This window comes from Mustela nivalis (assembly GCF_964662115.1).
Source record: "Mustela nivalis genome assembly, chromosome: 1".
NCBI classification, from domain to species: domain Eukaryota; kingdom Metazoa; phylum Chordata; class Mammalia; order Carnivora; family Mustelidae; genus Mustela; species Mustela nivalis.
The window spans coordinates 21,851,066-21,866,160 of record NC_139020.1 but is presented as its reverse complement, the minus strand read 5'-3'; the positions used below and the strand labels follow the sequence as shown (position 1 = coordinate 21,866,160).

At 32.1% G+C, this 15,095-nt stretch overlaps 1 protein-coding gene across 1 annotated transcript in view; it reads left to right on the top strand.

Annotated features, from left to right (window-relative positions):
- The window catches only part of NCAM2 (neural cell adhesion molecule 2), a 513,251-nt gene that overhangs the window by 488,441 nt on the left and 9,715 nt on the right, over positions 1 to 15,095 (top strand). The window contains exon 16 of the mRNA XM_082742470.1: positions 10,680 to 10,884. Within this exon, the coding sequence (XP_082598596.1) occupies positions 10,680 to 10,884 (205 nt within the window). The remainder of the gene's footprint in view (positions 1 to 10,679; positions 10,885 to 15,095) is intronic.

The following is a 15,095-nucleotide window of genomic DNA, read 5'->3' as shown; positions in this document are numbered from 1 at the left end:
GTTGCACTGCATTTCAGTTTCTAAGTTACATGTCTTATTCATCTCTCCCAATTCATATGAGTCCCCAGAGTAGAGAATTGTTTGCCTTTTTCATATTTGATCTTCACAACTGTTTGATAAAGTTTTTTAATAAAATTGTGCTAGAATAAAGGATGGTCCTGTATTTTTGCCCAATTTAGCCTTGGGCAAAAATATTTCTATAATATCAAAGGACTAGAAAATATTTTGAAAAGACAGTTAATTTATAATTTTGCCTTTATGAACAAACTTATATAGGAAAAGACATTCTTAGGAAAGTATATAGAGTTTTATAATTATAAATACCATTTATATAATATACATGTTTACAATTTCCTTCCCATTATCAAACCTAATATCAATTAGCTAATTATCTTGCCCCAAATCAAATAGTAAACACAAATAAATAAATAAATAAATAAATAAAAGTCTGGTTTATGTGTCCTGCTCTCTTAACTCACTTTCTCCCAAACAATACTTCCTAGTAGGGAGAAGGATTTGAAGGGAAATTTTGGATTATCATTTAGTTAATATATATGTCATATATATATACATACATAAAAATAGTTATACATGTAAAGAACATTTTAACATGAGAATCAAAATAACTAAAAAAATGGAGACACAGTGCTAAGAAATAGGTAATGTATAATACAACTTCACTCTCCTCCAAAGAAATTTCATAGTAAGCAAGAAACCATCTACCTCAATATTGCTTAACGGAGTGTACCTAGAGAAAACATGATCACCTTATTAAAATGTATTGAAAATAGCTTGAGGACTTAAAACAGATGTAACCACAGTATGCTTTGTTAATATACTTGAATAATACTGAAAAATTATTGCTGAATTTTACTTACAATAATTAAAATCTGAAAATTTCAGGGGCACCTGGGTAGCACAGTAGGTTAAAAGTCTTGGTTTTGGCTCAGGTCACGATCCCGGGGCTGTAAGATGGAACTCTGAACTGGGCTCTAAGCTCAGCATGGAATCTCTATTCCTCTCCCCTCCCACCACATGCTCTGTCCCTCCTGCTCTCTCTAAAATAAATAAATATATATATTTTTAAATCTGAAAATATCCCTTTTAAATTAATGTGTGGATTCACAAACAGTATTATCAAGGATTATCAAGTATTAATCTCTGACATGAACTTTTATAATTTGTTTTTAAATTATTGAGAGAGCTCCCATAAACTCAATACATGCCCCTTTAATGCATAGCAAATGACTTGTAGGTGATCCTAAAAAGTAAAAATATGTCAGACTGGTCACAATACACTTACAAATAGTGTAATTTCATACATTTATATACTTATAACTATAACTTTTCATTTTTATATATATTTTCCAAGATTTTGAATTTTAAAATCCTAAGATTCATTTCCCAAAATGCAATCCTTTCTAAAAAAAAACTCTGCAGTTTTCTTTTCCCTGGTAACAATGCTCTTTCACAGCCATACAAGATATTACTAGTACTGCATACTGTTTTTCTTAACATTGTTCATTGAAAACCGCATGCCTGAGGGACTCCTGGGTGGCTCAGTCATTAAGCACTTGCCTTTGGCTCTGGTCATTATACCAGGGTCCTAGGATTTAGTTCCACATCAGGATCCCTGCTCAGCAGGAAGCCTGCTTCTCTCTCTCCCACATCCTTCTCTTGCTGTCTCTTTCTGTAAAATAAACAGAATCTTAAGAAGGAAGGAAGCAAGGAAGGAAGGAAAGAAAGAAAGAAAGAAAGAAAGAAAGAAAGAAAGAAAGAAAGAAAAGAGAAGGAAAGTGCATGCCTGAAAATTCATGCTGTATCCGCAGATTTCATTTAGCTAGTTCACTAAGCAGTTAAATATCTGAATAATAAGAACTCGAGTGAACTTAAAAAGTTGCTAATAAGTGCATTTTGTCAGGAGTCTGAATGATGTAAATGATTTCATTATCTCATGAATACTAGACGCTGTCTAAAAGGGAACCAAATATGACAGAGAAAAGGTTAGAACACAAAAGAGGTACAGTCTTTATTTTAGGGAGGAGGTTTTGATTCACTTAGAAATAATCTGTTGAAAGTTTCAATCTTATTTTTTATTTCAGTGAAGACAAATGTGTCTAAAATGCACAAAATAACTATAACAACAAAAGAAACAATAACGATCACAGCAACAACAAAAAAATCTGATGATCAGATAAAGAAGGCAAGTGAATTACGGAAGGGAATTTAAAAAAATAAATAAATAAAAATAAAAGAATATATTTTTATCCCAAACCAGGCAAAAGTTAATTTCATCCGTCAGTACAATAAGAGAATTTTTAATAATTCTTTTGCTTTCATTTATTTTAACATTACTCTTACGAAGATCAAGACAGATTTTCATTTGACATAACGTAGTATAGGAATGCCAGAAAGATAACTTGCTACTTGAATAACAATTTAAAAAGGAATGATATTTAACCATGTTGAGTTCTAGTCACAGTGAAATGCACGTCTAAGAATGAAAATGATCTAAAACCTTAGGCCTTAATAAAGATAATTTATCAAAAACAATAATAAAAATTCACTTGTAAAATGTAAATATGAATTTACAATTATTTTTATGCATCATTGTTCATAAAGGTTAGCAAAATTGAAATGTTTAAGTTTCTAAAATCAAGGAACGTTGTGGGTAAAAGTGGAAAAGTTCTATTTTTTTTTTAAAAGAAAGTACTATAAACAAAAACAAAAATAAGAAGTTACTAAAACAAAGTGAGCATAAAGTAGTAAGTATAACACATGAAATAATAATGCATTTTTATGGTGCTTTGGAATTCCCAAACTATTTTCATAATATGATTCTCAAAGAATATTTTAGCTAGGATACAGGAGAATTTTACCCACATTTTACCAATAATGTAACAGAATAAAATTGTAATCATGATTTAGTTATAGCTAATGCAGTGAGTGAACCACAAAATATGAACAATACATTGCTTTGCATTGTGTCTATCAAAGTATAAATATGTCATAAAAGTTACCTGTTTATAATTTATATGAAAAACATGTATCTTAGGAGAGTACACTCCATTTTTTTCTAGATGTACGCAATACAGAAGCAATAATAAAAGTACCTTAGAGGGTACAAAGAATATAAAATCCAATTACAGTGGCTCTTGAATTTGCTGCTTGATTTTTAAATTTTTTAAATTAATGAAAAATGGTATTTTTAATCCTCCTTGCTGAGGCAATTTGTAACAATGTCCTCCTTCTTTCTAATTGATACAGTTATTAACCAGACACTGGAAACCTTAGAAGTCCAAACCTTTATTTCAAACAGGGCAATTAAATATGAATTAAAATGGAATAGATCCATCAACTCAAGAATGAACACCAGGCACCATAAATGCAGGAGGCCCATGGTCATGACACAGAGAGAAATGTGGTATTTGGAGAAATGGAAATAGTGTGAGATATTGTGTTCAGACTGAAATATCTGTGGTTTTAACACTTCCCTTTTAACAGCGAATTTTATAATATAAATAAATCAAAACTTACTTTTTAAATTTGTGATTATGTCTACCAAGCTGACCTGAAAATCATGTTTTTTTCAAATATACATACATTTTTGTTTTTATTTATTTATTTATTTCTATGTTTTTACTATGTTATGTTATTCACTATACAGTACATCATTAGTTTTTGAAGTAGTGTTCCATGATTCATTGTGTATACCACTCAGTGCTCCATGCAATATGTGCCCTCCTTAATACTCTCCACCAGGCTCACACACCCTGCCCCTCTCCCCTCTAAAACCCTCAGTTTGTTTCCCAGATTTCATGGTCTCCATGGTTCATCTCTCCCTTTGATCTCCCCCCCTTCATGTTTCCCTTCCTTCTCCTAATGTTTGGAATGATTTTTTTCTAAATGACTAAAATACATAAATATCACATTTACACATGCCTGATTCCCCATTTAGTTTAGATGAAAGAAGACTATCAAGTCCAAAGACAAATCTCATATGATCTGGTTCTCTTTAACAAGTCAGTGTTCCCAGTAGGGATTACAAAGCCTTATCATTGCATAATAAGACATTTCTCTTGAAATTGCAAAACTTACTAAAACTTGTTAAACTTATTAAAACCTGTATAACTTTAAAAAAATTTTTTTGAAATTATTTTGTTGAACCAGTCTAGACCCTCGTCTCATTCCTATACTTTCGCTCTCTCTGCTACACTTTTTTTTTTTTTTAAGATTTTATTCATTTATTTGACAGACAGAGATCACAAGTAGGCAGAGAGACAGGCAGAGAGAGAGAGGGAAGCAGGCTCTGTGCTAAGCAGAGAGCCCCATGTGGGACTCAATCCCAGGACCCTGAGATCATGACCTGAGCAGAAGGCAGAGGCTTAACCCACTGAGCCGTCCAGGCACCCTTCTGCTACACTTTTTTATTCTTTGTTAATTTGGGGTATCCTAGGAGAAAATCACAAAACATAAATTTAATTTACCAATTTAAGATAATTCCCAAGTCTGTAAGTGACAGATAATTTTTTGAAAATAGCTCATCTAATAACACAATGACAAACTGTGTGAAATCCTTAAGGATGGTAGGTGGTTTTTAAATTAGTGTAATATCTTTTTTTTTAAGGATGCATTATCCTAGTGTGTGCCTTCTATAATGCAAGATTAACATTATCCTGGTGAAAGCCCTTACTATTCACTGTATGCACTTGATAATATAAAAGTCTTACTCTTTTGTTCGTTGGCTGTGTTGTTCGGAAATTAATGAATAAAATTAAATTTTAGGAACTTGCATTTTTTAAGTAAAAAAAGACTTAAAAGAATGTATAAACCTAAAGATTTATGTTAATTTTTATTATTTCGATTTTAGCACATAACAGGAAGCCCATTTAGTTCTACACTAATTAGGCTGGTACTCAATGAAAGTTTGTGAAGCATAAATGGTTTGATAGTCCTTTTTTTTTTTTTTAAACTATGCAGCCACAAAGTCTTTAGATAATCCAGATGTCTGATTTTGAAGTAGCTGGGTATCATGGCTTAGATGGAACCCAGCTGCAAAAAGCTACTTGCTTCACCTCTTTTCAGATAAGACATATATATGTCAACATATATGTGAATGGATTTACACCCAGATTTTCCATAGATCCAACTGATGTTTGAAAGTGTGTTACTCTGAGCAGGATGAAGAAAGTACGTTTAAGCAGGAGAAAAGTATACCTACTGTGATTTTGGAGGATATAGTACCTAGAAATGTTATGAGAAACACCAAAAGGTTTGAATATCTTCTTGTCTTTATTTTTTATTTATTTTTTTAAAAGATTTTATTTATTTATTTTACTGACAGAGATCACAAGTAGACAGAGATACAGGCAGAGAGAGGAGGAAGCAGTCTCCCTGCTGAGCAGAGAGCCCAATGCTGAGCTTGATCCCAAGACCTTGGGATCATGACCTGAGCTGAAGGCAGAGGCTTTAACCCACTGAGGCACCCAGGCACCCCTCTTCTTGTCTTTAATACACTGTTTACTTACTGATATTTAGGAATCTCTCTTACAGAAATAACTACCACTACTCTGGGAGGAAAAATGAAATCTCCATTTTTAGGACCTATTAGATTAAAAACAAATTTTTTTTTCTTCGTGTTTTTATTACTTTTCCAAGTCTGAAATTCATTATTAATCTACTTGGAGATGATTATATGTACACATTGGAAAAATAAATAAATAAAATGCTAAACTATTTAAGGAGCCAAAAAACAAGGCTGCTTTTATGAATATAGTATACAGATTTTTGAAAAACTAGTATTATCAAATGTAATAAATTTCATGGAAAATTAATTCAGTGTTTTAGTTGTGAGTTGATTTCTATAGCAGAAACATGAAGACATAAATGTGACAAATTTGTAATGAAGTTCTTTTTTCTTATTTTAATGCTTTGATTTTATGTATTTATTTCACTTAGGATATGATTGCTTAAAGGTTGGGGACTTGTATTAGTTCAGCTTGCCAATTTATAAATTTCATGGGATAGAAGGTTAGGTGGGAGGGAAATTATACAAATTCAGTCAGCCTGATTCTCCTATTTGCTTTCAATAATAAAATATATACCAAAAAATAGGTGTTTAAACTTTGTAATTCTTATTTTTTATTAAATTCTAATATAAAATCCCCCTTTTCAAAGAGCAATACAAAATGATCACTAAAAAGAAAGCTAATAGCAAAAATACATAAATAAATGACTTATATTGTTGTACATCATTTAAATAGTTCTTCCTCCTCTAACAGTGTGGGGAAAAAATAGACATTTTCTGTAAGAAAACTATACATTTTAATTTATTTACTATGTTATTCCTCTCTTGATTATTTGATGATCTACAAAATACATCTAACACAGGTATAAACAATATAAACCTGAAGTCAAATAGTCTTAATTTGTACTGACCTAATTTCAAGGGTTATCCTATGATTTAAGCCACAGTACTCTCTGGATCTCAGTTTCCTTATCTGTAAAGTAGAGCTGATAACATTGTTTTCTTGTGTAAGGGAGTTGTAAAAATTATCATAACATATCATTTATTGTAAAGCATATGTATAAATACTCTGGAAAGCTAAAAATGAAAAGTTGAACTTAAAATCCTTTAAATGATTGCTATGTTCAGTTTCAATTATTTCAATAATTAAAACTGTAATTAACTTAAAAAGAAAGTGTTTTCTGTATGTTACTGAAAAATTAATCATTAGTCCCCCCAAAAAACCTAGTGATATAATTTTACATGTAGTCATGATTTTGTTTGTGAAAAAGCTAAAGACAAGTAAGTTCATTTCCCCATCAGAGTAAATAAGTGTCAGAAAAAATAAAAATAAAATAAAAACATTAGAAAATTTGGCTGTCATAGTTATTATAACCTAACTTCATGAGCTGTTAGAAAATATTATCATTTAAATACATTCTTACACCAATTAAAAAATCCCATAACTTTCAAAAGAAAATTACAAATCTATTACATAAGCCTATCTGCTATACATTCTATCCTCTGCAATGACAAGAAATACTTGATTTTCCATAAAAATACCTTCAAGTTACCTTCAACATTTATAATCATGAGTTAAAAAGATATAATTTTGTTTCACTAGAGAAAAATGTAATAGCTATTTTAGTATCAGTATTCTTTTACCATAAGGTGTTTTACAAATATGTTTCTAAGAGCTTTTCTAAAGATGGAGATGAAACGGATCAATATACCGGTTTAATGCTAAAAGGTCATAAATAAAATATTTATCATTTAAAAGCTAACTAGCTAAGCCTAAGTAAAAATTACTGTATTTCCAAGAGACTAATCAATGGTTAATAAGAGAAAGTGTCCCACATTAGAGTGCTAATGAAAGAAATATGTTTATAGACTAGTTTAACTTTAGATGGTCTTTTTTTTCCACTAAAACCTCATTTCCCTGGAATTTTACACTAGCAAAACAATAGTAGCAGCAATAACAACAACAACAACAATAATAATACAGCCAATACTTGTTAGATGTTCACTCTGTGCTGGGCAATAAGTGCTAAAGGTATTAGGTACATTATTATATTCACAGAAGTCTTTCCAAAAACCCCATAATCTAGTTTGTGATTGTTGTTGTTTCTGTAATTTTCCTCATTTTAATAAAGTGGCATCGCAGTCTTAGAGAAGTTAGCAGCCTCACCCAAGGATATACAGCAATATGTGGTAGACACCAGGTTTAGGGCATTAAAGTAGAAATCCAGTCTCTTCATCCTTAAAAAAAAAAAGTAAATAAAGGGGTGACTGGGCAGCTCAGGTTTTAATCCCAGGGTCCTGAATTCAAGCCCTGCACTGGGCTATGTTGGGTATGAAGCCTAAGTTGAGAGAAAGAAAGAAAGAAAGGAAAGAAAGGAAAAGAAAGAAAGAAAGAAAGAAAGAAAGAAAGAAAGAAAGAAAGAAAGAAAAGAAAAGAAAAGAAAAGAAAAGAAAAGAAAAGAAAAGAAAAGAAAAGAAAAGAAAAGAAAAGGAAAGGAGGAATGAAGGAAGGAAGAAAGAAAGAAAATGAAGATCTAATAATGGGCAAGGGAGATCATCATTGATCTGTGGGATTTATTGCCTGGAACCATTCTGTATGTGAGAGGAACCTAAGTGAAGTAGCAGAGAAGTGACTAGTTTAAAGCAGAGGGTTATTCAGTCAATACGTCCAGAGGGTCTAATCCCAATCAGATTTGTAAATTCAACTCTTTTCTGAGCTTTGGTTTTTGAATCATGTGCAATATATAAAAATGAATTCCTGTGGATTTTGAAAAAAAAATTTAGCTTTGCATGCAATCAAAGAAATTTCATAAGTGAATTGTCCTTATTATATTGTAATGGTACATTCAGGTAAGAATCATTTTTATTTAAAAATGGATAATGGAATAAAATGTATAAAATGATTGTTTTAATTATTAAAAGCCTGGTTTGCTTAACATTATTTTTATAGCATGAGACACTAGTTTTTTTTTTCAATCTTACCTATATATATATCTTTGAAAATTGATAAATAACATTTAGACTCTCACTCTCCATTTGCATATTGGAACTTTGCAGAAAACAACAACAACAACAATTCCCATGGTTGGAAAATACTTTTGTCTCCAGTCTTCCCTCAAAGTGGGTTCATGTGATAAGAGAACAGTGCTATGGAAACTAGTAATTTCTCTAGATCTTAGCTGGGCAATATTCCTAAATATTATAGCTGGGCTAATATATCTTAGCTAGGCAATACTCCTAAATAGTATGATAATGTATGATGGGGAATGGAGATTCTGAGAATGCAGGAAAAAACTAATTTTCCTCCAACACAATTACATGTTTGTTTCCTGTTTTTCTTTATCAGAAATAAAAGAATTATAATCAAAAGTATATTTGCTTGGGCATGAAAGTTTCAAGTATATTGATAAGATCCTTAAGGAATTCTCACCTGCAACTTCACAGAGATGCTACAGAAGCACCTCCATGTTCCAGCACAGGCCAACCACAAGATCGCCTTGGGAAAGTGCCAGGAACCATGTCACAGATATATATATATATATATATTTTTTTTTAATAAAACATGTATTTCCTGGGAATAAAAATAAAACAAATATAGATGTGAGGTTCAGTCATTTGGTAGAAAAATCAACTAGGATTCAGACAGGTGTGTCATCATTCAGCACCAGCTTGTTGACTTGAAATAAAAAGTTATACTGATTCCTTCAGATCACAATCTTTTCATTATTCAAATGTTACACTGAATTCTAAAAATATAACTTAGAAAAACTTGGTTTTGCATATGTATTTTATCAGAAGTGATTTTCTCCAAATGAAGTCTACATCTCTCCCTGTCACTTGTATTACACACATTTTACATTCTTAAGATGCTATTATGATGCTAAGTAATAAATGTATTTTATTGTTAAAAAAGATGATTATAATTTTATAATGTTATGTAAGCAAATGCTAACCCAATTGGGTTAAGAATCATTTTTAATAGGGGCACTTGGGTGGCTCAGTGGGTTAAACATCTGCCTTGAGCTCAAGGCATGATTCCAGAGTCCTGGAATGCAGCCCCATGTGGGACTTCCCACTAGGCAGGAAGCCTGCTTTTCCCTTTCCCTCTGCCTGCCACTCCCCCTGCTGGGTGTACTCTCTCTCTCTGTCAAATAAATAATTTTTTTAAAGGTGTCATTCTCTAAAATTGTCTTATAAGAATTCTTTTTTTTCCCTCTAGATAACATAGTATCACCAGTTTAACCTCTTTCCATGGTACTTACTTTTGTGCCAACACAGCAGTGGCTGTGTAGTCTACACTTATCTTCAACTATAGTTATAAAACACTTCATTCATTTTCACTACCACTGTCCTTAATGCCATTTCTACCATGTCAGTCAGCATATTCCATCCTACTCCCAGTCATCTCTTTCATGGATAATTTCTGTATTACTTCCAGCAGTTCTTGCAACCACCTCAAGGAAAACTGACTCCCATCATCCCCTACCTTCCCATGATGCGCTTCAGAAAGGTCATAAGCATCATAGTTCTATAAAAGTTTGCCTCTCTTCTAAAATGATTTATGAAAATACTAACTGAAAAAAATGCAAGTAAACCATTTGTTCTAAAGTGACGATTTTTCAAAATATTTCAAAATATAGAGATTTTTAAAATGTGTTCTCTGTCAAAACAAAGTGCTTAGAGCACACATAGTTTGCAAGTTTAAGTCTTAAAGCTAAGATAATTCCATATGGAACATTTACTTAATCTTCTTTTACAGGAGTTTTGACTATATTTTCCTTTTCACAATGTGATGATCCATTAGTGGCTGTGACTTTCTGATAGAGTACAGTTGGGGATGTGATAATATTCATTATATTCCCTTCAGGGAATCAAGAAGGATATTGGAAAGAGCTACTTCAGAATTTTTCTTTTTTTTTTTTTTTTCTTTTTCTAAATGAAGTCTGAAAAAATATTGCAAATCATTCACATGTCAGTTGCTTAAAAAACTGTTTGAAAGCCAGAGAATGGTTCCCAACAATTATGAAATAAAAAATGGGCCAGTGATTATCACTTTTTTCCCAACTCTTTCATTAAGATTTATTTTCAAAATAACTGTCTATTTTTTTCTCATTTTGGAGCTTAGTAAAATTATTTTCTTTTATTTTTTAAGATACGCTTTTTAATGGTCTTGGGCTTGGAGCAGTCATTGGCCTGGGCGTGGCGGCGCTCTTGCTAATCCTTGTGGTAACGGACGTCAGCTGCTTCTTTATTAGACAATGCGGGTTATTGATGTGCATCACGAGGAGAATGTGCGGGAAGAAAAGTGGCTCTAGTGGGAAAAGTAAAGAACTCGAAGAAGGCAAAGCTGCATACCTGTAAGTAGCATTCGCAGCGCGTTACATTACATGAGTGCCATAGTCAAGCTTGCATACTTTCTTCGCGGACTTTTTTTCTGAGCAGAATAAAGAGCTTGGCTATAAGACCCTTGGACACTGTACTGTCTGCTTTCTGACTTTAAGCCTATATGACCTTAAATATAACATGTTAGAGAGCCAAATGCTTTTGAAAACAGATTATTAAGAAATAAATCTAAAAATAGGATCCACAACAAAAAAATAATCACTGTTATGATTTAAATAGAATTAGGAAAAAAAAAAAAGAAATACAGACAGTAGTACAAATGTATTTATGATTTCTCCTACCATTTTTCAGTTTATACTGAATAAAAGAAGGACACCAGCAGTAATCTGAGTTAAAAACAGGTAAACTGAGTACAAATGTAAATTATGGCAATTCCTTCAAATGCAGGAGATCACTACATAGAAGTTTCAAGGTTGAATAGAGCTATTGTATGAGCTATGCAATACATTAGTATGGATTCTGTACTTAATCTTCCAAATTTTGATCAAAAGCTGACTATATGTTAGAATTTTGTACTCTCTGTTGGCATCTCATTCAATTAGAATATGAATTCCCCAAAAATATATAGAGCTGAATTCTATAGAAAAGTCCTTTCTCATGTAAAAGGGCAGCTAGCAGGAGGTTTAAATACTTTTTGTTTTGTTCTGTGGTGTTTTGCTAGATTTGAATCTAGTCTCAAAAGTACAATAGGCTCAATGTAAAGAAAAGTTAGAAGGCACAGGAGAGCATGCATACTCACATGTAATATAAACACACAATGTATATGTGTATGTGTGTTTGTATACATATACATATGTGTGTATATTAAACCTGTAATCAAAAATAACTATTCTTAAGAATTAAGAACATTTCCTCTACTTTTTTAAATATTACACTCTTTCTGTAACACGTCTAAAACATACAAAAGAGTTAAAAGAATTTTATAGTCAACAACCATTTATCAACTACTTGGATTCTATAAAAAATATTTCATTATATTTCTCTTATCCCATATTTATCTGTCCCTCAATCCATTATTTTACTTGCATTTCAAAGGTATCCATACACTTAACTCCTACACAGTTCAACTTGCCTATCGTTGCATGCAGTTCAAAATTTGTTAATGTTTTCTTTAGGTAAAACTCATAGGGTAAAATGCATAAAATATTCTGTTTGATGAGTTTTGACAAATGTTCATATCTGTATAACCTAAGCCTTACCAAAATTCAGAAACTTAGCATCATCCTTAAAATTTCTTTAATGTTTCTACCCAGACAACTCATATTCCTCCCCCTGTCCCACAGAACTACTACCCTGATTTTTTCATCATAAATAATTTTTAGCTTTATAGAACTTGATAGAAATTGATTGTTGTAATGTTTACTCTTTTTATGCCTAGCTTCTTTCATTCAGCCATGTTTTAAGATTCATTCATGGTGTTCTGTTTATCAGTAAGTCATTTATTTTTATTGTTGAGTCATTTTTATTTGTTTTTCTGTACATACATTTAGGCATGTAGAACCTCGTGTATTAATTTCTAGGCTTAGCAATATAGGAGAATCTATTCTTTACAAGCTGCATTGTTTTATGTTTGTTTGTTTGTTTTATTTATATCTCTAAGCCTATTTCAATTCTACTACACAATTCATCCACGATTACTTCTTATGGATTCTTTATAAGGGATATTTTCACTTCATGGGATGCTAAATTAGGTAACATACATTTTCATTTCAAAAAAACATTAGATTCATTTCACAATCAAAATGCCACCTATTTACTTGTTGGACACAGAACACAACAAAGAACAAACAGAAATCAGGCTCTACTTCACACTTGAATGGAATAGTAATGTGTGCCATAGCAAATAGAGTGGGATCAATTCACAATCCAGTATCTCCTACTTTCCTCATTAGAACAAATTCTGCTTTTTAATTACCTGCTGTGCTTTTACATTGTTTTATTAACTAAATAAATATATACCAAACTCAATATTAATTTTTTTCACAAATTGAGAAAAAAATATATGTATAGATTGATACATTGATTTTATTTATTTGAGAGAGAGAGAGAGAGAGCTGGAAGAGGGCAGAGGGTGAGGGAGAGAGAAAGAATCCCAAGGAGACTCCACACTGAGCACAGGGCTCCATCCAGACCTTGATCTTACAACCTGAGATCATGACCCGATCCAAAACCAAAAGTCAGACACTTACTGACTAAGCGACCAGGGCATTCCCAATAAGTGTTTAAGGATTACTTTGGCTACTTTTGAAGAATGAATTACTGGAAGGTTGATAGGTGTAGAGGAAAGATTTAGAATCAGAGAGAGTTAGTGGGAGGATCTTGAAATACTCCAGGTAAAAAATTATATTCTTTTGGACCAAAGTATTAGTTCTGTGGTCATATACAAATGTATGGAGTCTAGAGATAGCTGAGGTAGAGTCAACTACTGTTGATTGATTTGACTCTGGAGTGAAAGAAAGAGAAATCATGTTTTTCTCTTAATTAACTGGAGGGATATTGGTGACTATGTGCAAAACAATGAGGTATATTCAAGTTCTGTCATTTATTTTTATTTCACTCTATTAATTGGTAATTTATCCATCAACACTTTGCTTTGTAGGTCCTGCTGGGTTTAATTAACCTTAAAGAATTGGGAAGATGAAAGCATGGAGTTCATTCTGTGTTTGTTATCCATCATAACTTTTTACATCATCATTTCCCCTGCTTTGGGAAAATGCTTTTCAACTCTTTTTCAAAAATTCATTGTTTGAATTGGGAAAATATTGTACATATTTTTTTCAAAAATATTATATAAAATCACAATAGGAAATAGAATATAGCTGATTTGATGGATTGACCTCTACTGGCCTCTAAACATGATCGGAAGTATGCTTAGACTAGTACTTTCATGTTATTACAATTACAGGACTATGCAGATTTATTATATAGTATGTTAATTACACACTTAGAATATTCTTGTTTAAAGAATATCAAGTTCCAGAAAAGAGAAATTAAAGTCAGTGGCATACAGAATGTCTTTCAGGTAAAGTTCTAGAATATTCCATTATTTGGCTCTAATAAATTTAAATTAAACTTACATTTATCTTGCATTCTCTTTTATCTAATAAAAATAGTGAATTATTTCTACTTTATCAAACTATGCTTATACTCTTGTTCACCCAAGCATTAATTTGAGCTAATAAATATTTATTGAACACCTACATAGTCAAGCACTGTTCTAAGCCACAGAGATATAACTATGAGGAAAAGTAAACTAGTCCCTTTCATCATCTAGCTTTTATTCTGCTGGGAAAAACATATCAGTTAAAAAACAATCAAATGGATGAATAAATAAGTAGTTTTTAATGCTACATGTAAAAAAAAAAAAAAAGATTTTCCTGGTTAAACTTAGGATGTAAAGGAAATAGAATATTGAAAACTAATAGAAAGTAACTAGCCAAAATGTACGTGTGTGTGTGTGTGTGAAAATGCCTTTTCAATGTACAGAGAGATATCCAAACCAGCTTCCTCTACTGCCACATGAGGGAAGGCAAATGCATAACTCCAGTCCACTCCAGCCATCCTGACTCACTTAAGAGGGGTGACCCTGAGAAGAAATCGTGAAGTTTAGAGTCCAGGGACTCAGACTTACTAATGACTGAGGCCTAATGACAGGACTATTGAAGGTACTCTCTCCACACCCCACTTTACCACCACATTACTGAATGCCTATACTTAGCAGTTCCTTCTAAAATGTACATCATGTCCCAATATCAAGGAAAACTATAAGGTATACTCAAGGCCAAAGATAAGATAAGCATCAGGGCCAGATTCAAAAAAAGGCAAAGATGTTGGAATTATCAGACCAAGATTTTTTTTTTTTTAGTATATGATAAATATGGTGAGAACACTGTAGGACAGCATGCAAGAAGGGATGGGCCATAGCAGAGAAATGGAAATTCTGAAAAAGAATCCAAAAGAAATGCTAGAGACCAAAAAGATCCTGATAGAAATGAAGAATGCCCCTGACGATCTTACTAATAGACTACACATGGCTGAAAAAAGAATCTCTGAGCTTTGAAGAGATCTTAATAGAAGATACCAAAACTTAAAAGAAAACAGAGGAGCACCTGGGTGGCTAAGTGGGTTAAGCATCCGACTCTTGAATTCAGGTCAGGTCATGATC